At 37.9% G+C, this 26,264-nt stretch overlaps 2 protein-coding genes across 8 annotated transcripts; both read right to left on the minus strand.

Moving 5' to 3' along the window:
• Positions 1-594: 594 nt before the first annotated feature.
• LOC117931253 (uncharacterized protein At5g41620-like) lies at positions 595-7,047 on the minus strand. Of its 4 annotated transcripts, none has more exons than XM_034852207.1 (4): positions 5,096-5,181; positions 4,094-4,244; positions 3,264-3,389; positions 595-2,365 (listed from the first exon to the last, which is right to left on the minus strand). In XM_034852207.1, the coding sequence occupies exons 2-4, from the start codon at positions 4,169-4,171 to the stop codon at positions 824-826; spliced, it is 1,746 nt and encodes a 581-aa protein (XP_034708098.1). In that variant the 5' UTR covers positions 4,172-4,244; positions 5,096-5,181; the 3' UTR covers positions 595-823. The 4 variants fall into 4 exon arrangements, with proteins under 4 accessions (XP_034708098.1, XP_034708106.1, XP_034708091.1 ...); XM_034852215.1 differs by lacking the exon at positions 5,096-5,181 and adding an exon at positions 4,341-4,416; XM_034852200.1 differs by lacking the exon at positions 4,094-4,244 and adding an exon at positions 6,968-7,047 and having other exon boundaries at positions 635-2,365; positions 5,096-6,444.
• On the minus strand, positions 6,548-10,544 carry LOC117931281 (F-box/kelch-repeat protein At3g61590-like). 4 transcript variants are annotated; one of them, XR_004654013.1, is made up of 3 exons: positions 10,260-10,544; positions 6,968-9,037; positions 6,548-6,795 (listed from the first exon to the last, which is right to left on the minus strand). XR_004654013.1 is itself a non-coding variant. In XM_034852237.1 (3 exons), exon 3 carries the CDS (start codon positions 9,015-9,017, stop codon positions 7,797-7,799), a length of 1,221 nt encoding a protein of 406 aa, XP_034708128.1. In that variant the 5' UTR covers positions 9,018-9,037; positions 9,309-9,364; positions 10,260-10,544; the 3' UTR covers positions 6,548-7,796. The 4 variants fall into 4 exon arrangements, 2 of the variants coding, with proteins under 2 accessions (XP_034708128.1, XP_034708114.1); XR_004654014.1 differs by having other exon boundaries at positions 6,548-6,836; XM_034852237.1 differs by adding an exon at positions 9,309-9,364 and having other exon boundaries at positions 6,548-9,037.
• Between the last annotated feature and the right edge of the window lie 15,720 nt (positions 10,545-26,264).

Consider the following 26,264-nt stretch of genomic DNA (forward strand, 5'->3'; position numbering starts at 1 on the left):
AGGGTTAGGTATGAAGACTACTTATCATATAATACTCGTGATATCTCACATTAAATTGACGAAAAAGTTTTCGATACTATATATGTATAAACTTCTATTAATCATATAGACACCCCTCAATCTTGGTGTGAGAGTTTGTTATGATGATATATATGAATATATGAATATATTTTAAAGTTATAAGGACCATTTGAGCTTAGGATAGATAATATTTACATGTTTCTATAATATTTACATGAATAGAAACGAGTCCTTGGAATATTTTGAGTTGAATAGGTACCTTACAAATGGGTCCATTGATTTATAGCTTAACCTTATTCATTTCAACTTTCACTTCATTTCTTTCGATTTTCACCTCATTTTTTTTCATGTGTTCATACCAGGAATAAAAAAGAAAAAAGGATTTATACTTAATTTGATATTCATTTATATTTTTTATAATAAACCAAACATGAAAATATAACTCCTTGACATTCTTATTTTCTTTCCTAGGTTTTTTTCTGAGGTAAAGGTTACAGCTGCAGGTAACGATCCAAATATCATAAATCCTATTGCACAAAGAGATTTCTACCTAAGAAAAGTTGGTATCATGAGTGTTCAAACTCCATCCACTATATATATATATATATATGGCTATGTAAAACTACTGCATATACAATTCAAGATACAGCTATATATTCAAACACATCAAATATTCAGATTGAGAGCCCAGTAAGCCAAAAACACAAATCTCAAAGGGGAAAAGGGCAGATCCAGCCGAACCCATAAGCCTAATAACTAAGCATCTTTGAAGCTTTTTTAACTTAAAACAAAACTGATAAATCTACAGGGAACCTTTGGTATTTGTAGCCTTTAATCTTGAGCGCTTACCCTTTAGTCTTGCTTCAAGTAGTTTTGCCTTCAAAGTGTTCTCCTTGGGGGCCAATTTTGAAGAAGACTCAGGTATGTCAAGATCTGGAGATGTCAGTTTCACCATCCATTCACGTACTGGACTTCCTTGGCTTCTCCATGCAGAGTTACCAAAGGAAGCTTCACAGCAGTCATCGTCATTCTCGGGACGTATGTTGCCAGCTTCTGATGACAAGTACTGGCTCCTTATCAGGCTATCGATATCGTAGTTTAAGTTTGGCTCTTGGATTATTGCATCGTGTTTAATCTTTCTTTCATAAGATCTGTCTTCTGTAGCTTCACAGTTTTCAGGTTTTGGGGTGATGCTTGCTTCCAAGGGGATCCCTTCACTGATTTTCCTCTGCTGATCTGTGTCCACAACCTGGGTTGTCTTGTTTCCATTGCAGGCCATGGCCCGAGCCATCTGTTCCTCAAACTTCACCTGCAAGCTGGATGGATTTCGACCCTTGATCCTTTCATGGGGGACAAGCTTTTTCTTTGATTTGATCATTCTATCAGTATGAGCTTCAGGTTCATCTCCATGTGGTTTGAAGTTGCTGGTGGTTGGCTTGTTTAGCTCGAAACAATTTGTATCACTTCCGGCAGAAGCTTCTTCATCACCTGCATCTTGAGGTGCACTCACAGCATCATGTAGAGGGACGGATTCTAGAGAATTCCGGCGTAGATATCTCTCCTTTGTTGGTTCTCTTGGCAACATATTGCTATTAGTCTTAGAAGTATGCATTTGTTTAGCTTGAAGGAATGTCTCTATCTCAAAGCTTAACTTGTCCAGTATTGGGTTATTTTCTGCAGAACCCAGTTGAGTTTCTACTAGCTTTGTCTGCATCCGTTCATCAAGCCATGATTCAGAAAGATGGAGAATCAAACGATCGTGATCAGCCCTGCCAGCCCAGTCACTGTCAGATTTTTGTTTTAGGGCATGCACTTCCTGTTGGTAATCTCTTATTCCCTTAGCAAACTCATCACAGAGGTCTTCTAACAGCTCCCGTGATTTTCTCTCCTTTTCCAACTCTTTCAAAGCATTAGAAAAAGAAGATTTTACCTCAGAAAGTTCGCGAGCTAACTTGCGATGCAGGCTTTCTGAGTGTTTCCTCAACTTTCTCTCGTTCTCCAGTTCATCCCTCACAGACTGAACTGCAGAATTGACTCGGTCCTGTTCCTTACTACTTTTCCTAAGCAGTTTATCTTCAACTTGCTTCATCAAATCATCTATTTCATGCCGTTCTGCTTGCTGATCTCGAAGCAACCTTTTAATCCTGGCACGAGCATGACCCAGCTCCATTTTCAGTGCTTTGATTAGTGATACATTGGATGCATGCTGCTCTTCCAGGCTCCATATTCGATTCAATACCTTTAAGAGATCTGTTGATGTTTTAAGGCTATAACTTGATTCACCGATCCCCCCCTTAAAGTCTAAAGAACTGGTGGGAGTGACTGCAGGATTATAAGGTCCCACCTGCAAGAAAAAGGCAACTGAAGATATATGAGAGGCAAAGGTAGGCGGCACAGAAGGTTTTGCGGTAGATGGGCAATTGGTGACTAGATTGTATACATAATAGCAAGACAGCAACAAAATGAGAGTACACGTGTATCATACAGAAAAGTTAAAAAGTCGTGGCATTTTTGGATGAAGTTCTATAAGAACATGCTATAGATTGAAGGGATGTAAATTAATTGATGTCTTTTTGAGCTCCATTTCACCATTTGGGGTTCAAAGTTGACTACGGACTATGGGGGTTTCATAAGCAATGTTTTTGATTTACTAACAAATACTAAAGCAATTAACAATTTGCTGCCCAAGAAAAGGCTATTGGATAATTGCCTCCATGGCAATGAAGCTTCTTCCATAAAATTTATTGCCTCTTACAAACTGGTTGAAGGTACAAATGTACAAGAGTAAATGAAAATAGGTGTCAATCGCCACCATGAATTGTAAAAGTTCAATTCGAGGGTTCTATGTAAGGTCTTTGCTTCAATGCTATCATTTATGATGAAGCCTCCCATTTCCTACAATGGGCAGGTCAGTGATGATGGAGGAAATGAATCAATCCAATTTCCATGGAACGAATATTCCCTATATTAACCTGTTTACCTATTCCTTTGGGATTATAGGATGGGAAAAAATCCAGAGTCAGTCTGAGCCAATGCTGGTCCAATGCTTTTACCAAATACGTGACACCAAAAGAGTCAATTGGTCCCATCTATTTGAACTAGATTATAGTATAATTAGCTTCAGAGGAGTTCGTAAGGAAAAAAAAAAAGATCAGTTTATAAGGCAATCACCTCCTCCTGTCCTCATCATATTTTCCCTATTAAGAAATTCACAAGGAAACTTGATATATGATTATGCTCACCTCCAAGGAACTACCATAACTTGCAGGAGATACAGGCTGCAGAGCACGACTGTTCCTTTCATTTGCTCGACGATGTTGCATCAATGTTGTTGCAACATGCCTCCGCAAACTGCTCACACTTGCTGGCTGCAGTGGGAATGAATGAAAATTTAGTTGCAGATGAGAAAACACCCTACTTGTATAGCACCATCTCCCCATGATGCCTGGAAACATTAGTATCTTAGACCCTAATAACATAATATGTTTTGTTTTCTTTAGCATTAGATGGGGCAAGGTCTGAAAAAGATACCAATAACTTATACCTCCCACCCATTTCACCAACTGTTTCATTTAACCATGCAAATTGGAGCAATTCGAATTTGAAAATTAATTACGAAAAATCTTCAACCAGTGAACTGCCAGAAGGCATCCAGAAGCACTAACAGAATCAATAATAATAATAACAACAATGATACAATTATCAAGACAGGAATGAACCATGAAAGTGATACCTGACACTCTAGCAGTTGAGAAAATTAAGGAAAAGAAAAAAAATATAAATGTTGAATTTGATGTTTTATATTCTTGCTGTCTTTGAAAATGGAAATTTCAACAACTAAGCGAGACAGTAATATTAGGGCCAGACAGGTGGAGGCATTCTGTTTGTTTGGGTGCCAAATAATAGGCTCAAAATTTTAAATTTTTTGCTTTCCAGCATATTCTCAAAATCAAGCAGGTAAAACATGTATATGAAAATGGTGACATATGAGAACATGAAAGTAAAATAGCATATAAGAAATACAATTTGATCAACAAGGACACTAGGGAAAAAGCAAGAAAATGAGACAAACCAGCCATGAAAATTTGCCGAAACAAATTACAGCAACAACCCAATGAGAACAATAAAGAGGGTTTATCAGAATCCTCATGCTTCAATTGATTGAAGAGAGAGATAGAAACGAAAAGAATTACAAAGTTTAACCTTCACATTTTTCATAAGACCTGAAAAAACAACAACCTCCAGTCAGCTAAGCCTAATAAAACAGTTTGACCTAATTAAGATGAATTGATCGCTTTCGAAACCAAAACAACACAGACCACAAGATTCAAAGTTTCCCTTCTATACTTCTCTGTTTTCTGTGCAACCAAATGGAGAATGGCAAGGTCATGCTCAGTGAAAGCCAATTGGAACCTATAACATTCTAAAACCGAATTCAGAATTTCAGATGAACAAGAAACACCATAAACTGAAGCACACATGTGCACAAAATAAAACAAAACTGTTCGATGAATCATCAGTACAATAGAAAAAGGAAAAAAACAAAAGAAACCCATAAAAATAATTATCCACATGATCTTACCCAAATACAAGATGGGCCAAAGCTGTAAAGAGAACCCAAACCAACAAACAAAAGAAGGCAATGGAATACCATGAGAATGTTTCTAGTGAAGGCCAATAAAAAACTTCAAAATTCCAAAAGCCAATTTCAGCAGGGTGACACCATAACCTAAAACATATGCATCAATATAATGAAAAACAGAGAAATAAAATGAACCCATCAAACAATAATTAATCCATTATAGAAACAATAAATTAACACATACATTCATAAATAAAATAAATCCATCAATTAATCGATACAAAGGAATCAATACAATAGAGAAAAACAGGAAAACAAAATGAACCCATTAAAATTCATCAAGGAATAAATAAACCCATCAAGCAATAATAATAATCCAAGCATGATCGGACCCAGATACAGGATGAATCAAAGCTGTGAAAAGAACCCAGAACATCTACAGAAGAAAGGAAATTGAGCAAACCCAAAAACCCAGAAGAGAGAGAAATGGACCTGGTCAGGAGAAGTAGGAAAAGGGTCAGCCAGTAAGGTGGGGAGATCAAGACCCTTGTCCCTGTAGTGGAGGTGGTGGCGGTGGCGCAGTTTAAGAGGAGGAGGGGGAGGAGGACCACCACCACCACCACCCCTGTGCATTTTAGCAAGAGGAAGGAAGTGGTGAATTTCCCAGAGGGTGGCAGCAAGCTTTCTAGCAGAGAAAATAGAAGCTCCTTTATTCACAATGATGCTATCTTGCGCAGGCCCAAGTCTCCATGCTGGTGATGGAGTACTAGGCCCCGCTCTTTTCCCCACCAACACACTCTTTCTCACCTTTACCCCCAAATTTTCCTTCTTTTCTGCTATCCCTTCTTCACTTTTTTCTCCTCTTTTCATCTCTACTCTCCCTCTCTCTCCTTCTCCACACTTCCCAGAACTCTTCCTTTACTTTCCATCTCTTCAAGTTTCCTCTTTTTGTTTTTCCTCTTCTGCTTTTGGGAATTGCTGTTTCTTGGATCTTCAATTCAGTTGTCTGCTTCAATTGTCTATTGTCTTTTCTTTTGTGATCTCCTCCAGCTCTGAAATTTCCTAGCCGAAAAGTTAGCGAGCTTTGATTCAATGACATGTCGTGGACCCAACTAGCTCACCTGCCAAACCTCTGTCCCATTGAGTCCACATCTGTCCTCAGATTATAGTTCTAAACTTCCCCATGATTATCTGATATTATTTGATTGACTGAACACTGTTCTTTTATCTTTACTATTTTTCATCTTTACCAAAAATTCCATACCAGAATTTGGTTTTACCTTCAATGATGTAGTTTGATTTGAAACCAAGACCAAATCTTCAATTTTTCCATAAAAAAGTCCTTTCTCTCTCCTATTAATTTCCCAATGTCCCAGGAAGTGACAATAGGTGTGAACACCATAGTAAGTTTTCACAGGTTTGGGGCATTGGGAAGGTATACGGATGACCCCAGCTGCAGTAATGCATCCAAAGCATAGACACAAAGCAAAGAGGAAAAAGCATAAAACAGAGGCCATGGTCCATGGTATCGTGGCCCAGGAATTTCTGTCGGTAGAGGCAATAGGCTTTATAGAGGTCAAGCTTGGTTTTATGAGCAAATTTACATACTGTACGGTTCCCGTCCACTTCATTCGCCTTTTAATGCCACAATTTTCTGGAATTCAAAGACAGACAATTCCGGTGTGGTTTCTTGAATGCAAACATAGTGAATTCATGGTAAAGTTTTTTGCAGTACAGATTGAAAATTTTCCGTTGTTTTTCTTGCCTTTTTCAGAGAGCCCGACTTATGGAGTAGACTAAAATTCTCAAATCTCGAGACCTGGTGGACAGTGCATGCATACCTGCTGAACCCAGAGGTAAAGAAAATTAAGAGACAATTCAAGAGGGTCCCCCCAACCTATGGGGTGGCACATTGAATAGAAGGTTCGGAAGTACAGGTTTAACTGTCTGGAACAAAACTGCATTATATCTGTGAATGGTATTTTTACATGCATTACAGTAGTCCTGGAGGGGCTGGTTCTATGAACCCCCTTAAATGGCAATGTCCATTGTTATTACATACAAGGATTCAATTAGAATATAGCCTGGAGATGAGTTGGTAGAGGACATTTAGGAGGGTTACATTGGCTTTAAGTGTATTAACTTCTTCTGACACAGGAACCATTTGCATATCACTGAGAAGATCCCCCCGACTGAAAACAAACCAATCAACCAACCAACCAACTTTGAAGCTCTGTGAAATGAGTAAGGATGGATGCATGGATGGATTTAAATTCACCAAAATTAAAGCCCCGCCTACAGATTCCTCAGGACTGTTTAAAGGTCAACAATGGTAGGCAAACATATTTGAAATCATTTAGATACCTGTCGGTTTTGTCAGGCTCTTGAAGGAGAAGCTGCATTTGAGGCCCTTCAATGTGTGTGGTCTTCATCTTCTTAAAGCTTCCTTCAAAATGCTCAGATTTTCCCAAGGATCGACAGTGGGAATTACCTGGTCGAACCAAGGTAAGAGGGTCCTGCATTCCGGCGAGTATGGCTCCATGGACCACTTGTTATCATCTTTCACAATGAACAGATCAAATTATAGGGAAAAATAATAAAATATTCTGTTTATTATAAAGTCATAAACGCCTACATTTGAGAGTAATGCCCCGGATCATACACAAGGAGAACATAGCATAGCATCCACTTTTGAAGAAACAAGACCACACGACTAACAGTCACTATCCCAAACCTAAATATCTTGGAAGTTCCAAGAAAATCAACCATGACAACTAGCCACAGAACGATTATTATCTCATACCTAAATAGCTCTGAAGTGCGTAGAAAATCAATCATCAGATTTAGAACCAATATCAAACTTGAGACAGAAAGAGATGGAACTTCATATTATTGAGTTGAGATATAAAGTCAAGCCCAACTTTGGGATGGGAGTTTTGAGTTAAAACAAGCACCTGCCTCCAAGTCTGCATCCAAAGGAAAGAATTCCCAACATGTGAAGAAATTAAGAGTGCCAATGCAGATATATAAAGAGACATTGTTAATCTCATGAATGAACAACTTCTACCACTAAAGCATTTTTGTGAACTTGTTTATCCAAAACTTGGATGTGAAAACAATTGAAGAAACAAGGACAGCGAGGACTGAAATTTATCAGCACCACTGGGAGAATCTAAAAATTGAAGATGCACAATTAGGGAGCAATTTCAAGCCGAGGTTCAAAGCAAAAACCAGTAAAAAGCTGAAGGGGGAATCTCTTTGTCACAGGACATTTTTGTGACCACTTCCACTGTCTCAAGTTCATGTCAAACACAAGCAGAGCAGGGGCTCCATAGCTCTGAATGTATACAAGACTATTAAAGCCACTGCTTGCAAAAACATCATCAAATTCACCAAATCCTTGAAAAAACCTGTGAGGCATGCGAGAAACCTCCTCCCAGTCCCTCCCCTTGAGAGCCCAGATGCCAATCCCCTTAATTATACCTGGCCGATCGTGTTTCCCAATTCCTCCCACCATTACAAGCTTACCATTCATGTTCATCAGCCTGCCACAGGTGAGGGAGCAAGGTACTGGGATAAAACTATCAATTGACAAACCATTGGAAGGTCTGCTAGAAAGATTAAAAGTGGCCAAAGCATGTTGGTTCCCGGTCAAAGTTGTAGAGTGAACCAGGAAGTACAATACCCCATCACAAATCACACTGTCATCTCCTCCTCTCCAGCCTGTCATCAGTTCCATAACAGGAGATACCCACATCCCAGTTTCTGAAGAATAACAATGGATTGAAAGATTCCACTGAACAAAATTATTAGGGATTTGCTTAGATTTTACAACTGCAACAGTGTAGCTGTGTGATAGACTGTCCACTGATATTGCAAGAGCACTATAATCAGAGAATTTTTGGCCTGGAGGCTCCACAAGTTTCCTGTGGTCTTTGGTAATTAGGTTGCAAACATATAGCTCACTCCTGCTGTCATTGTCCATGAAGCAAACTAAACCATATGATGAAGCAATAAACCAGCTGGATGTCTCAATATGGGGGAGTTGAAAGCTATACCATTTCCGATCCATGGGGTCATAGGCATAACCAGTTGGCTCATCAGAGCCGGTGAACATGAAGTACCAAGGTTTCGGCACCAAGACCCTTGAAGCATTGCATAAGAATCTCCTAGAGTGCACTATCTCACACCATTTTCTACTTACAGCAGCTGCCTTGAAAATACTAGCTATCGGCAGCAACGCTAGAATTCGTTCAAGTAAATCATCAGGAAGGATTGAATCAATTGAAATGAGATTGTTATCACTCTTATCATCATCACTGAGCTCCGGGTACAAATCAAACACTCGCAAATCAAGCACTTGTGTTCTATTATCATCGAATTGGTAGTCAATCCAGGATGTTTCCCCTTCCATAATCAAGTTCTCCTACAGCACTGTACATATGAAGAAATCAAGATCACCCACAAAAGAAACCCAAAATCACATTCAGATAAAGGCCCAAATAATCTATCAGATAAACTAATTATTATCAAAATATAGCATATGTTCATATCAGATTCTTAATAACCAGAAGAAATAATGATAAAACCGGGCATTTAACACAAATAAACTTATGGACGTTATCTGTTATCTGTTATGGATGGCTGAGAAGTTTGACAAGACAATTAGAAACAAAAAAAAAAAATACATATAGAAGAATCATACACTCAAAGCAGACACCTGTAAATTGACTTTATGTTCAAAATGATGCATTTCTGTACCTGAATGTGAAAAAATGTACATGGAGGGGATCAGATCATTTCAATTTATATGAGATATTCATATTCAATAAAGAAATTAAACCAGAACCCAATCTCAAGTCATGACAGAACCAACAAATTTAAAAATAAAACCACAAAAAATAGAAAAACTAAGAAAAATCACTTAATACTTGTAGAAAAACATGCATTAAAGAAGTGAACCAAAGAATAAAACAAGTTTGACTCATTCAAATCATTTCAATTCACTGATAGACATGGCAACTTGAATGAATAAAATAACTAAAAGCAAGAGCCACACCTGTACTTCCATATAAAAGAAGAAATAAGCAGATGCTAAGAGAAATAGATGAAGAATGAACATTCTGAAAACAACAAGTTTTTCTATATGAATCCGGAGGCGACTCCACAAGAAGTTGAACATGAAGCACAGATACACCCATTTGATAGCCGAGAAAGTATTAGAAAATGGAGAAAATAAACGTTGAATCTTTGATTTTTCGTCACTTTGGGACCAGAGAGAACAAAAATTTCCGCTTCACTAATCCTAATTCTACTACATGGCTCAGCTGAATCAGTTACTTACAAAAACTTCCGCTCACCCATTTGACTGCCACAAGAAAACACGAAAGATTTCAGAATTTTACTTCTCCCCATTTCCTCAATTTTCTCAGCGGCCAAACAGGGTAAACAAATTTCACCGATTAAATAAAGGAGGAAAGGTGATTACAATTTTTTTTTTTAAAAAAAAAAAGGAAAAAAAAAAAAAAGAACATCCGTCTCACGAAAACCAAAAGAAAAAATTCAACGAACACCCAATTCGAATACCACATATTTCCATGTAAAAATAATGTCACCCCAGAAAAACAAATCGATTGGAGAACTCATGAGAACATACCTAAATATCTTTTCTACGCAAATGGGTCTTTAACAATTGATCAAAAGGCCCCAGAGATTCAAAGGGAAACGGAAGACACGGAAGACAATAAAGACTTTTCCTGGGTTTATCCCAAAACTGCCCCACAATGACAAGCCCTCTTTTACAGAGAAAGATCAATGGCGGTTCCCAATACGTCCGGTTCAACCGGAGACATAACGAGGCGGCGGCAGGGGAGAGAGAGAGAGGAACCTTTAGAGAGAGAGGGGGAGGAAGTTTGAGAGAGAGAGAGAGAGGGGCTCTGGAAGACAGAGAACCCACTGATATAAGAGAGAGGGAGAGAGGGAGAGAGGGAGAGAGAGAGAGATGAAGGGGGTGGGCCTTGGGCCGTGCGTGTGGAGAGAGATGTTTTTTGGTCTGGGCCGAGGAGAAACGTCGGACCCACAATCTCTCCGTGGAGCGTGGGAACACGCTCCAATTGGAATGGAGATGGGCGGAGAGTAAGCCCACGCGTCCACATAGCGAGTGGGTTGAGCATTTACATTTATTTCTTTTTCTTTTCTTCAAAGTTTTCTCTGCCTGCTAAGAGTTAGACACACAATCCTACATTTTTAATAAGTTTATCTTACATTTTTTTTAATTAATTTCTTTTTTAAAAAATTTCAATGTAATTTAATAATAGGAATTCTTTAAAAAGAAAAGAAAAAAAATTGGTATTAACCAATAGCATGGAAGTAATAAAGTAAATGAAATTTTTTTTTTCTAAAATAGGCTTGTATTTAATTTAAAATAAAAAAAAAAACTGCCAATTTATTTAAGTTATGTTTAGTAGTGATCCCAAAAAATGTTTTTAATATATCTAACAATTAAATGACAAAAAAATTTAAGTATTAAAAAACTTAAAAACATTTTCTCAAATCATTGTCAAAGGAAACTCTAAGACTATTTAATTAAAATGAAGAAAACAATATCTAAATTAGAAAAATAACTCTATTCTTGAAAAATTAAGGTCTATTTAGTAACTATTTTTTAAAACACTTCGAAAAAAAAAATTTTAAAACAATTTTTAAAAATTGTTCTTCGAATTTTGTAATACAAAAGTTTGTTTTAAAACCTAAAACGTTTTAAACCTATTTTTTAATATTTTTAAAAATAATTTTTATATCTAATGTTTTATTTTTAATCATTCTATATTTTAAAATAGTAATCAGAAAATAAGTGAAAACAATTAAAAAATATTTCTTGAAAATAGAAAACAATTTTTAATTATGAAACATATTTTTTGTATTTTTTGTTCTCAAAAACAAAAAACTATTTTAAAAAACAATTTCCAAATAGGCCTCGACAATTTTTTCTACAAAAATATTCTCTATACATATTTTGAATGTAAAGTAAAAGAAAACAAAAATGGAATGAGATGTTATTTTCTTAATTAAGATTTATTTTATTCTTTAATCAAATATTTCTACTTATTAATAAACAAAAGTGAATTACTATAAAATAAAAACCACCAACATTACATTTTATATTTAATTAATATTTGTCATGTAACCACATTAATGTTTTTTTGGAGAAAAAATACAAACACGGGGATGATTATTTACTTAAACGACAAATAATAATTAAATATAATTTGCAAAAATTTATGGTCCTGACATGGTAGATGTCGGATTTTTTATCCTGATTTTTTAAAGTACCTAATAAATTCTAGATGTTTGAATAAAGAAATGAGATTAAGATATAAAAAATAATATTAAGGGATAAATTAATAAAATCTAAATATATAAATGGTGCGCCTTTATTGATCATACTTTTCAATACATATCAAAATCGATGTTGTGACCAATAATTATAAATTTATTCTTATTTGTTGAACTCAATTGTTTGTTCATGTCTTATTTAAGACTCCGCTTCCAACTGTATAGATATTGTCCGCTTTGGACCCACAACTTTAAAACATGTGGTTACGAGGAATCCATACTTAAATAGCGCCAGAAACTTTCCCCTATGTTCGATGTGGGATGTCACAAATACCTCTCATGCAAACACAACGTCCTCGTTGTATCCCATATGATTGTAGGGCCAAATAGACAAACACCCTACGGAACCAAACAAACCCAACACCGAGGTTGAGGATCGATTCTGATTTCATTAGTAATGACCCACTCACAACCGCGTAGATATTGTCCGCTTTAAACCCAATGGGACTCTCACGACTTTAAAACACATCTGCAGAGTTACGATGAATCCATTTTGTGACATCCCACATCAAATAAGGGGAAAGTTTCTAACTCTGTATAAGTATAGACTCCTCTTAACCTTATAAACTCGTTTTAAAGTAGTGAGGACTCCATTAGGTCCAAAGCGGATAATATTTACACGATTGAGTGTGGATCGTTATAAATGGTATTAGAGTCAATCCCTGACCTCGGTGTAAGGTTTGTTTAGCTCTATAAGGGTGTTTGTCTATTTAGCTCTACAATCTCGTATGACACAACAAAGATGTTGTGTCTGCATGGGGGGCGTTTGTGACATTTCACATCGGATAGAGGAGAAAGTTATACAAGTATGGACTCCTCGTAGCCCTACAGACGCATTTTAAAGTTGTGAGAGCCTCTTTGAGTTCAAAGCAAACAATATCTACACGATTGAGAGTAAGTCATTACATCTTAACCATAATTTATCACATAACAAAGTGATAAAAATAATGAAATGATTAGCATCTTCTCTTTCCACAAATGCAAAGATAAAAACATTTTTTTATTTATTTAAGGAAAACTAGTTTATTTTAATTTGATTTCTAGTAAAATTATAATGATTTAGTATTTGACGCTTAAATACTAAGGGAAAATTCACATTTTGGCACATATGTACAAATTTTAAGAACTTTCAAAACTCATCCATTGGCACTTGTCCAAATCCATATGAGCCACCAAAACCCCATCGAGTCTTTCGATTCTCCAATATAAACCAAACACCCACTTGGTATTAGTTTCATGTGGAGTTCAAATACAATAATTCAATCAATTGGGCAACGGGACCATTGAAGTAGTCCCAATCAGGCTTCACTTTTCTGTTTGCTTCTTGAGAAATGAAAAGGACTCCTCGTATCAACCTCGAGAAGAAATAAAAGTATACGACACATTACAATGTCAAATTGTATTTTTTCGGATCATCGATAAAATGAAGTTATGTGTGCAACTCAAGTCCTGTTACTTGGGAAGATAATAAGTCGGGTTTTTTCAAGTACTCATTTTACTTCGTGGATTATAAAATGAATTTAAAATTGAAATAAACAAGTTAAAGTCAAGTTTATTTTTTTATTTTTAACTTGCAAGTTTGACTTTTGTCCCCATATCTCATTTCTCCTTTCTTATTATATATATAATTAATTTTAAAATATAATTTAATTTAAATTTTTATTTCACCATTTTAACATATAAAACAATAAAAAGTACTTCCCAATCAAATAAGTTATACAAAATTATAATATTTTATTTATTTATAAATATTTTATTTTGAATGCACTTAAAGTTTTAAATATTTTTTTCATTTTAAAGAAAAAAGGGAGGGGTGGGGCATCGTGGGTGTCGGCAATTCTCAAATTATCTTATATATGAATCATATTCATTTATATCATATATGGATCACGTTCTTATTGAATTCTAGTCACCTTCATTTATGTTTTGTCTTGTTTTTTAATTTTTTTTAATCTAATATATTTGTATTATAATAGTGTATATGACAATGATTTTTAAAAATGTTTTTAATTTTTCTAATACTTAAGCAATAAAAATTTTCAAGTATTAAAAATATTAAAAACGCTTTATAAAATCATTATCAAATAGATTTTTATCATATATTTTCAATAACTTATATTTGAAGTTTGATAGGTAATAACATGATATCTTAGTATTTTTCATAAAATACAAAGGATATGAATTTTCGGTATCGTTTCATTTGAGATAAATTTATTTTAAAATCATTATTATTATGAATAAAAGAAAATAAAGGGACATCATAATGGAATATAAAGAACAATGATTATGGTGTTTAATTAACTGTTGTTTGAAAATACCCATCAACTACCAAGGAATCATTTTGTTGAATATTAGAAGAATTTTATTTTATTTTTCCTGCAAATCTATGAAGTGGCAAAGATGAAGAAGAGATGCTTCTTGTGCGGGCCATTCTTACCCTTTATCCTGTCTCCTGGGAGATATCTAGATTGATTTTATTTTTATTTTTGGAATTAAGTCTTCTAATGAAAATGAACAATTTTCTTTGAATCTACATTTTAAAAAAAATTAAATAAATAAATAGTGCAACTTCTTCGTAAAAATATGCAACGAGTTATAGGTTGGTTTTTTAAACTTAAAAATTGGAGAATTGGAAATAATTTTCCTTTTTATTAGACAAAAATTTTATTCAAAACAATTTACTCTATTAAATCTTTGATAATTTTAATTTTTTTTTTATTATAGACCCAAAATTATTATTAATTTTTTTAACAACCCATTTTTTATTAGGGAGAATTATGTTTTGGGGGTAGATGGACCCCCAAATTAACAAAAGGTCCGTATAACTCTTCAAATTGAGTTCAAAACTCAATGAAAATATGGAAATTGAGTTGAAGAATATTATCCTTCAGTATTTCCAAAAATGCCCTTTGTTGATTTTAAGAAAAAAATTAATATTTTTGAAAAATACTTTTATTTAATTCAATATTTTTTTAAAATATTTTTGATTTAATTTAATATTTTTTAAAAATACTTTTATGTAATTTAATATTTTTTAAAAATACTTTTATGTAATTTAATATTTTTTAAAAATACTTTTATTTAATTTAATATTTTTTAAAATAAATTTATTTAATTTAATATTTAAAAATTTTATTTAATTTAATATTTTTTTAAATAGTTTTATTTAATTTAATATTTTTGAAAACCACTTTTATTTAATTTAGTATTTTTGAAAAAAAAAATTATTTAACTTAATTTTATAAAATATTTATATGTGTTCTTAAATAGTATATTTGTCCGTTACTATTTCATATCCTTCAACTCAATTTGAAAAGTTATATGGACCTTTTGTTAATTTGGGGGCTCATCTACCCTCAAAACATAATTCTCCCTTTTTATTATGTAAATATTATTCATTTTGCATCAAAGAGTTCTCACGGTTTTAAATAATGTCTACATGATTAAGAGCAGATTATTATAAATAATATCAAAGTTGATTCCTGACTTTAATGTAGAGATTTATTCGGGCCCATAAGGAGTACCCACTATTTTGACCCTATAATTTCATAAATCATATAAAGGAAGTTGCATCTAAATATGTATGTGTTGTATATGTGTATGAATCCTCCGAATCTAACAATGTAAATATCATTAAATAGACACATCATCGGATTCCAATTATATCACTTTATATAATTTTTCAAAGTTATTTTTTTTTGTTTCCGATGTCTTTTATTCTTGTTATTACATTACAAAATTAAATTTATTTTAAAAAATCCGTTATTTTTAAAATTAGAAGTGTGTTTCAAACAAATGAAATATCCCATGTAATTTTTTTTGAAAAAAATAAAATTAGAAGTATTTTTGGATACTGTGCTTAGGAGTATATATTTGACTCATGGGCTAAAATCCAGTGCGGTTCGTTTTAAATTTTCGAGCTGAAGCTTGACCCGACCCGAGTCTGAGCCCTACTCGACGACTCTAAGGCTTGGGTGTTTTTCTCAATCTTCAGCCCAACCCATTGGCTGATCCAATCATTGAAATCTGGGTTTAACCCGAACCGACTGAAAAAGTTTTTATTTTATTAATATTTGTAAAATAATCAATCATTGGAATGGAAAATAATATTTTACGTTGTCTCAAGACTGGCCTCCCGCCCGTCCGGGCCATTTACATGTCTAATTATATTATATTCAAAATTTATTTCGACTAATTTATTCGCTACTAGGTCTGGTTAGGATAAGCTTTTGGTTAATACAAGAATATGGACTTACCTTATATTATTTCAAAATCTTTAAGATTTGATATAAAATCGGATCACAATTTAAAATTAATTGGCTTGATATACATTATTAATCAATTATTTAATAACTTAGATTTTAAGCTAATTAATCATTTAACAATACATTAAGGTCATGTTTGATTGACCGGATATAACACGTAATAAAATAAGAAATGAAATATTATATCTTATCTTATGTTTAATTAGTTGCGAGATAAATTAAATTATTTCATCACTTATTTTATCATATACTCAATCAAATAAAGGGATAGGTTAAATGGTGAGATACATTATTCACTTTTATTTTTTATTTTTTATTTTTATAGTGCTTCTATATCGGATATATATTAATCTTGTGCTAAATATGAGATACGTACATCTTATGGATTATAAATTTATTTATTTTAATTAGTTTTTTATTTTTTATATACTTATTTAGCAAATTTTTTTTATTATAAAATAAATTTATGATTAAAAAATAAATAAAAATTTATTTACAAAATAATATTATTTATATTTATAATTTTTATTTATAAAGTTTAAATATTTTAATGATCAATATTGTTAAATATAAGAGAAATTTCATTTTTAAATGAAAAAATTGAACTATAATATAATTTTTACTTTAAAAATGAAAAATAATATATATTTCATGTTATTTTATTTATTTCATGAAATAAATATAAATATAATATAACATATTATATCCCATTAAATAAGCAACATTAGGATATCATGCTCAATGAATATAATACTTAAAAATATCATATCTTATGCTATGCATTTTCTATTTATTATAATATAATATTTTATCTCATATTTGATTATTGATATAATATCATAAATTATTTTATCACTTATCATATATTCAATAAAATATAAGATAAGATAAGTGATGAGATATATTAACTATCATTTTTATTTTTTATTTTTTTTTCATATAAGATATATTAATCACAACTTAAGACGTAGAATATATATATTTTATGCATTATAAATTTATTTATTTTTATCATTTTTTATTATAAAATTAAAATTGTGATATATATATATATATATATATATATATATATATATATCCATATCCATTTAATCACAAATATTTTTAAATGTAAAAGAAAATTTATATTTTTTAAATAGAAAAATATTAGAATGCAATATAATCTTTATTTTAAACAATGAAAATAAATGCATATTCCATTTTATTTTTTTATTTATTGTACAAACTAAATTGACATATAATTTAATATATTTCATTAAATATGTTATCTTAAAATACCGCATTTCATTAAAAATCATATAATAAAATACACATGTTCTATTCAATGAGATATGATATTTTAAAATGTACATATTCTATCCCACAAATCAAACGTACCATAAAAAGATTGAACATGGTATTAGCTTAATAAAATCTTTTTGTTAAGCAACCACACGTGTGTGTGTGTGTGTATATATATATCCTAATAGTTTCACAATGTCTTAAAAAAATAGTTTTCAATTATTTTTAATAACAAAATTTTGTTTGTGAATTTAGATATAAAAAAATTAGAGTTTTGCTTGATATTGTGATTTAAAAATAATTTTTTATTTTTAAAAATAGAAAATTGTTTTAAAAATTTTCTAACATTATTTTACCATTGTTCTTTGAAAATAATTTTAGAAAACAAAGTGAAATAAAACAGACAGTTTATTGAGACCTTTTTCTTCTATAATTACTTGTCTAGACAATGCTTTCTTTCAAAAACTTCATACACATTTTATGTTTTTGCTTTGCATACCTTGCAATGGGCAACAATGGGTGGAAGACATGGGTAAGCCCTCGGCTTACCCATGACATGTGCCTAGTGGCACCTTTTGATGGCTGCACCACAAGCCGAGCAGAAGGCATGGGCGGAAAGTAGCATGGTTCTTGAGTCGAATGGGCATGGATAGGGATGAGTGTGTTGTTGATGCCTCGCGTCCCAGGGATCCACGCAGCTGCCAAGTGGACGCGTGCTTTCAACCAAGAATGAATTCTGTCTCAGTCAATCCTGCAAAAGATGTCCGGACAGGATGTCCGGACACACCCTCCGATGGTTTTGTTAGCCATGGCTCAAAGGATCATGTTGTTGCCCTTTTTTTTCTAAGTTAGCCGGCTTACCTTCTTCTTTGCGTGAAGGTTCTTTTATATAGTGTCGGAAGCTTTGCTCCCCTCTTTAATGGTGGGAAGACTTTTTGACTTGTCATGATGTCCCTAAGGTGATGGCAGAATCATCATCACCTCCCAGGCGACTGTTAGAAATCGTGGGAGGTGACTTGCCACCACTCTTGTCCTTTCGCTCTGCAGGCGGCGAAACGTGGGCTATGATAGATTGTATGGGGTGACTCAGCATGACTTGCTTTTTACGGTCAACGATCCGGATAGAATAGAGCACCGTTCGGGTATAATATTTGAGAGTGCTGTGTGCCCCCCCCCTTGGGGGACCCAGATAGAGCTGGTGTGCCACGTGTCTCCCTTGGGAGGGAGGGGGGGCACAGATAGAGTTGATCTGGATAGAGGTGGTGTGCCATGTGGACTCTGGGGGGGGGTCCCTACAATGCCCCCCTTTTAACCTGGCGATTTTGCCGGGGCAGAATGGGCGGGTTAAAAAAATGATGGCTTTGAAACTTTAGTTGTTTTTTGCATTTATTATGCCACGTGGCGGTGCGGAGGCGAAAAGGAGAAATGACATTTATGGTGAGCCGCCGTCCTTAGGAATTCCCAGGCGGCATGTCGTTTCAATAGCGGTGCGACTGGGCGTTTGGAATACCGAGGGACTGTCTCCCTTTAAATAGCAGACCCAGCTCCCACGACTGCATTTTTTCCTTCTGCATTTTTTTTGCTAGTGTTTTTGTTTCGGCTCTCTGCGTATTCTTGCTTGTGAGTGAAGTTCTAGGACTTTTGCTAGCGATATTCGCGTCGTGAGGGTGACTGCATCGTGACCTTCGTCCTCATTTGCCAGTTTGCACCAGGTGCGTTCTTTATTTCTGCCTTCTCCCCATTGAGTTTCTTTTTTATTTTCCCTTGCTTATTGGGTAGGTTGCTTGCGATTGGGGGTCGGTGCTGGTGTTTAGGGATTTTTCTGGGGGAGGGGGGGTTTGCTTTCGTTTTGGGCCCGTTGGGGTTCCTGTTGCCCCCCTGTAGCCTTTGCGGGTGACTGGTCCTACTTTGGGGTAGAGTCAAGGGTTAGGTTGGGGATGTTGGCTATTTTAGGCTTTTTGGGCGTTTTTTGCTGTTAGGGCTATGGGGTCGGGTCCTTCTTTTTTACTGTTGGTATTTCGCCATGCAGGTTCTGTTTCGACCCCACACTTTAAAATGCCTGCGAAAAAGGACGTAGCTTTGTCTAGTGCGGCCTGGCCCAGCGGAAAGAACGCTTCCGGGATGGTCTATGCGGAGAAGCCTGTTGACAAGTTGAACGTGGGGCAGTTTTGTGAACGCTTCTACATTCCGAACGGCGTATCCGTTCAGCTTGTGGAAGGAGAGGTCGTATCTACTAAGAAATCTGCGGACAACGCCATCTATTTCTCTAATGAGCAATTCAATGTGGGGCTTCGGTTCCCTCTCCCGTCTCTCTTCAAAGAGTTTCTTCACTTCACCCAGATCCTTCCGGCTTACATCCATCCCAACATAGTCCGGGTGCTGATGGGGTGCAGCATTCTGAATATGCTGTTCAACTTGGATCTTTCGCTGCTGGAGGTCCTTTTCATCTACTCCATCAAGAAGGGGAAGACTGACCTCTTCAGCTTGTTTGCCCATATCCTATCCCTCTAATTGGTGACTAATCTCCCAAATTCGATGAAGGGGGAACCAAGGGACATGTACTAGTCAAGAGTGTTTGGGTTGGACTGCCGGAACATCCGGAGAGATCGTTTTCCCCAAATCGTTCACTGGCGCTCCCTGGTAGGGTAGCTTTCCGAGTTTGTCCGGCGTTCGTTTGTTGGTTTTTTTTTTTTTTTTTTTTTTTTTTTTTTTTTTTTATTTCATGTCATCAGATGGCTAAACTTTTGGTTGTGGGCAACGCAGGTACGTCCAAGAGGGGTCGCCTAGTCGAGTGGGTGGAGAAAGCTTTTTTCGATCGCTTGAACAAGCTGTTCGAGATTACTATTGCTGAGAGGCATTACCAAACGCTGCTCACTGCTCGGAACCTGTTGGCAGTTGTCCGGGAGCCTCAGTTGTACGTCACCAACATTCTCCCTAGGCGATTGCCAAAACGTGTAGTGCTTGGGGAGCATTTTGTGTTGAAAATTTGCCCTTCTACGAGAGGGCTCGCTAGGCTGACGCAAAGGCGCGCCACGAGCGCCTTGACCAGCTAGAGGAGAAGAGGCAGGATGGGACATTGAGGAAAACACCTAGTGAGAAGGGGTGCGACTCTTCCCCAGTGGCCCGCCCCCCGGCCACAAAGGAAAAGAAGAAGAGGAAGAAGACGAAGAAGACCCCTGCGCAGGTGCTCCAGATAGTGGCCCCAACTCTTGAGGCTTCATTTTCATCTTGCAGGTTCGGGCCCAGCTAGTCGGACCACACTATTCCGGAGTCTGAGGAGGCTGAGGAACCTGAGGTCACCTCCAGTTCCCCACAACTTGAAACCTTCTGTCCGGGGCCTAACTCTCCCTAGCTGCAGTCGGAGTTAGTTGGCTTGAGGGTCGTGCATGAGCCGGAGGAAATGAGAGATACAAGCAACCTTAAGGCGGGGCTTTTGCGGAGACATCGCAAATGGTTGTATGACCCCATCGACCTTGCCCCCTCCCCCCCAGCTAAGAAAGTTTGCCCGGAGCGGGGTGAGGAGGACCCGACGCCAGAGGTTCCGACTTCAGTTGCGACGCGTCCCTACGAGGCGGGTATTAACGCAACTTCCATGGCTCAACTGGATGCCACAGGTCTAGCGCGGCGACAAGGGTTCAGGCCGACACTCCGGGGCCTAGCTCAACGGTTGTTGCTCAATCGGGTACAACTGCCTTCGACAATGCCCCGACTGCTGTGAAGACCCATGCGTCAGAGGGGGTTCTGGATGCGTCGAACGGCGAGGAGGCTCCAGAAGAAAATAGCAGTCCTGCTGCCTCAGTTCCTCCAAGCTAGGAGGAACTGATGGAAATGCTGAAGGGGGTGCCATGCTTCACGGATGCGGAGACGCCTTCCATGAGGATGTTAGATTTCTTCCCTCTGACCAAACGTGTCTCTGTGAACATGGGTGGGGTCCTTCTGCTTTTGTCAAGGCGTGGCTCCCTTTTGGCACTCCTGAGTCTGCTGTATCCTACATTCAACACCTGCAGGAATGGACGATCCCAGAGACTGCAGAAGTGGTAAATACTTCTTTGCTGTTTTTCTCTTCTTTCTTAGCAGTTGCTACTTTTCCATGTAACATTGTCTGTTGTTTTGTTGTTGCTTTGCCCAGGTTGTAGCCGGCATCCGCTACATGATGCGCACACGCAAGCAGCTTTTCAAGCGGTTGGAAGTGGTGGAGGCCATGCGTGCCTTTATCTCCCAACATCCGGGTGGCATCGAGGAGCTACGCGCCCAGTTGGAGAAGGTGGATGCTGAATTGGCCGCTGCCCGGAAAGCTGTGGCGGATGGGACGGAGCAACTGGGCCGGGTTGAAGGGGAAAAGGAGGCTATCCAGGTTGAGACTGACATACTGAAGAAAGAAAAGCAAACCTTGGAGGGTCAAGTCAATGAAGTTGGGCAGGAGAACCTCCAATTGAAGAGAGAGACGGATGAACTCCGGGCTAGCCTTGCCGCCCAAAAAAGGAGTTAGAGGATTTACGGACGGGTCTGGCGGCTTAAAAGGAGGAGATGGAGGCTAGGTTCGCCGCTCAGAAGAAGGAGATGAAGGAGGAATACCAGCGGCAGACAGACGAAATGTATTTCTTTGGCTACCGCTGCTGTATGAAGAAACATAGAATTATGCATGATATTTCTTCTTTCCCTTCTGATGAGGAGGATGCGACACCTGGGGGTCCGTCCAGCTGAGACTTCCTTCTGTGCAGACTTTATAATTTTTCCTCTTTGTTTTGCTGCACATGGGGCAACTATTTTTGTAAAGACACTTTTTACTTATTTATAAATACATTACATTTATTTTGTTTTTTTGCTTATTTTTCGTTTCCTTTCATTGATAATAATGCTAAAGATTGGATACATTCCATGGACGGAGCAGCGGGGTTCCGTCTAGCTTCTGTAGATGATAAGCTTCGCTTTCACTTGTCTTGGACACAATGTAAGGGCCTTCCCAATTTGCTTGGAATTTTCCTGCTCCCATTTCAACAGTGTTCTTGAAAACCTTTTTGAGGACCAGCGTTCCACTTCTGAAGCTCCTGGGTCGCGCCTTGCGATTATAGTGAACGACCGTCCTTTGTTGGTAGTAGGCCATCTGAATGGATGCACTCTCTCTCACTTCGTCCGCCCAGTCCAAATTTCTTCCTAGTTCCACATTTGCATCACCCTGTCGTCCTGCCTCAGTTCGGATAGTGGGTAGGCCTATTTCTGTAGGAATGACTGCATCCATATCATATGTGAGGGTGAAGGGAGTGTTTCCTGTCGGCCGCCCGGGTGTGGTTCGATAGGCCCATAGGACACCGGGTAGCTCATCTACCCACTTCCTTTCAGCTTGCTTGAGTCTCTTTTTTAAGGCAGTTACCAGGGTTTTGTTTGTTGCTTTTTCTTGTCCATTGCTTTAAGGATAACGTGGTTTGGAGTACAAATTCCGGATGTTGAGTTCCGAACAGAAATTTTGAAAAGTGATGCTATCAAACTACGGGCCGTTATTAGCTATAATGGTTTGAGGGATTCCAAAGCGGTAAATGATGTTCTTCCATACAAACTTGGTGACATCTTTGTCCTTGATGTTAGCGTATTCTTCAGCTTCTACCCATTTACTGAAGTAATCTGTAAGGAGTAAGAATTTTTTCTAGGCAGCTGTGGCTGGTAGGGGTCCTACTATATCCACCCCCCATTGCGCGAAGGGCCAGGGGCTAGAAATTGGTTTTAATGTCTTAGATGGCACATGTGGTATGGGAGCATGCCTCTGGCATTTGTCACACTTCTTGACATAAGCTGCTGCATCTTTCTTCATCGTGGGCTAATAATATCCTTGCGAGTGGGCCAGATGCGCTAGAGATCGACCTCCGGAATGATTGCCGCACACACCCTCATGTAACTCAGCTAATACATACAGGGCTTCCGAGTGGTCTAGGCACCTGAGATAGGGGCTTGTGAAGGATCGCTTGTAAAGGTGCCCCTCGATTAGGGTGAAACGGGCGGCTTGTACCCGGATCTTATGTGCCTACTTGGGTTCTTCGGGCAAAGTGTTTGTCTGGAGATACCTTGTTATGACTTTCGTCCATTCTTGGTCGTCTGCTTTGCTTGCCCCAATATTGCAAGTGGAGGCTTCTGTGACGGAGGGATCGTTTTGCACGTGTATGGGCAATAATATGACTTCTTTAATGGGGAGGGAAGCAGCTATCCATGCCAGGGCGTCGACACGCCCATTATCAGTTTGTGGAATTTTTTCGATTGTCCATTCGACGAACCGTTGTAGGGTGTCTCTTACTTTAGTCAGATATCGCGCCATGCACTCATCCTTGGCTTCGTATTCCTCTTGGACGTGCCTTATCACGAGTTGGGAATCACTGTAGACTCGGAGCTTGGAGACAGATAGGGCCAGGGCAAGATCCAATCCGGATAGAATGGCTTCGTATTCTGCTTCATTGTTAGACGTGGGGAATCCCAGTCGGATAGCTTGTTCCAACGGTTCTCCTGTTGGGGATTGCAGTAGAAGCCCTACTCCGAATCCTAATGACCGAGAGACTCCATCAACCTGCAAGGTCCACCACTCTTCTTCGCGTGGTTCTTTGTGTTGAGCAAGTTTTTGGGAGTATTCTAGCACAAAGTCAGTCATTACCTGCCCTTTCATGGACAATCTCGGTTGGTATTAAATTTCATACTTGCTCAACTCTATGGCCCATTGAAGCATTCTTCCGGTCAGGTCCAGCTTGTGCAGGATGTTACGAAGGGGTTGGTCGGTTAGCACGACCACCGGGTGAGCTTGAAAGTAAGGGCGAAGCTTTTGGGCGGCACTTCGAAGGGCTAAATCCGTTTGCTCCATCTTTGAGTACCTTGTCTCTACGTCAGCCAATGCTCTGCTAACATAATAAATAGGTTTCTGCTCCTTGTGCGAGGGGCAGCGGAATAGAACAAACACTAATTGCCTACTCCGATATAGCTAGATACATATACAATTTTTCTCCAAGGAGGGGGCTGCTTAGAATGGGTGGTTGCATGAGGTAGTGTTTGATTTTCTCGAAAGCGCTCTGGCAACTGTTCGTCCACCTATTCGCACCGGCTTTTCGTATTGCCGAGAAGAAGGGTCGCAATTCATCAGTAAAGCGGGCTATGAAGCGCTTTAGTGCGACAAGCTTGCTTGTGAGGCGCTGTAATTCCTTTTTGCTCTTAGGGGGTGGTGTTTCCATGACTACCTTAACTTGATCTGGGCTAACCTCTATCCTTCTTTGGCTGACCATGAACCAGAGGAATTTTCCAGCACTTATGCCAAAAGCGCATTTGGATGGGTTCAGTTTCATGCCATACTTCCTTAAGAGGTGGAAGACTTCTTGCAAGTGAAGGACATGTTCACCTCGGGTTTTGCTCTTAACCACGATATCATTGATGTATACCTCCACTGTGCGGCCAACTAGGGGTTTGAAGATTTTCGTCATCAGTCTTTGATAGGTGGCGCCAGCGTTTTTGAGTCCGAATGGCATGACTTTGTAACAATAAAGCCCATGCGGCGTTATGAAGGTTGTCTTTTCTTCGTCGACCGGGGCCATGGGGATTTGGTGGTATCCAGAGAAGGCATCCAAGAAGAAGAGCATTCCTTGTCCGGCGGTGGAGTCTACAATTTGGTCTATCCGCGGTAGAGGGAAACTATCTTTTTGGCATGCATTGTTGAGGTTAGTGTAATCGATGCACACCCGCCATTTGCCTTCCTTTTTGGGGACCACTACTACATTTGCCAACCAGTCCGGATACTCCACTTCTCTAATACATCTGGCTTCCAGCAATTTGTCAATCTCATCCCGGATAATTTTTTGCTTGTTTGGGTGAAAACATCTAACCCTTTGTCAGACAAGTCTTGCTGTTGGCAAGACGTTAAGCCTATGAGAGGCGATGGAAGGGTGAATTCCCTTCATGTCGGAATGTGCCCATGCAAAGACGTCATGGCTTTGTCGGAGGGTGTCTTGGATGTTACTGGCCTCTTCGGGTGTCAAGAGGGAACTGATATGTGTGAGGTGAGTACTTTCTTTCGAAATCTGGATCGTCCACAAGGGATCCACTGCCGGGGGGTCTTTGTCCGCCGGATTCAATAATTGTTATTGGTTAAGTACGCTGGTGGGTTCAGGGAAGGGCTTACCCTCCTGGCTGGTCCCAACTTCTCGCGCTATCTGATAGCATTGGCGAACGACCAACTGGCTGCCGTATAGATCGATTTGCCCATTTTCAGTGAGAAAACTTACCATTTGATGGTACGTAGAGGGGATGACTTTCATATAGTGCAGCCATGTGTGCCCTAAGATAACATTGAAGGGTGATAAATCTTGTACCACCAAAAATTGTATGTTGAGAGTGACTGGGCTTGCTTGGACCGGTAGCACAATGTCTCCCAAGGAGGTAGTCGTCATTCCGTTGAATTCGGACAAGATCCGCCCAGGGTTTTCAAGGTCGGATAGTTCGCGTCCCATATGACTAATTACTGAAGCTTGTAAAAGATTGGCTGAGCTTCCTGGGTCGACTAAGATTCGTCTCACATCAAAGTCTCCCATCCCCAAGGATAGGATGAGGGCGTCGCGGTGTGGTTGTAATATTCTTGTGGGGTCTATCGGGGGAAAAACGATTGTCCCATCTATGGGTTGGGGACCCCCACCAGTTATCCCAGGTTGTATGGAGTTGACGCGCTCACGCACTGATGCTGCACGCAACAACCTCTGTCT

Source organism: Vitis riparia, chromosome 2 (assembly GCF_004353265.1).
Source record: "Vitis riparia cultivar Riparia Gloire de Montpellier isolate 1030 chromosome 2, EGFV_Vit.rip_1.0, whole genome shotgun sequence".
Lineage (NCBI taxonomy): Eukaryota > Viridiplantae > Streptophyta > Magnoliopsida > Vitales > Vitaceae > Vitis > Vitis riparia.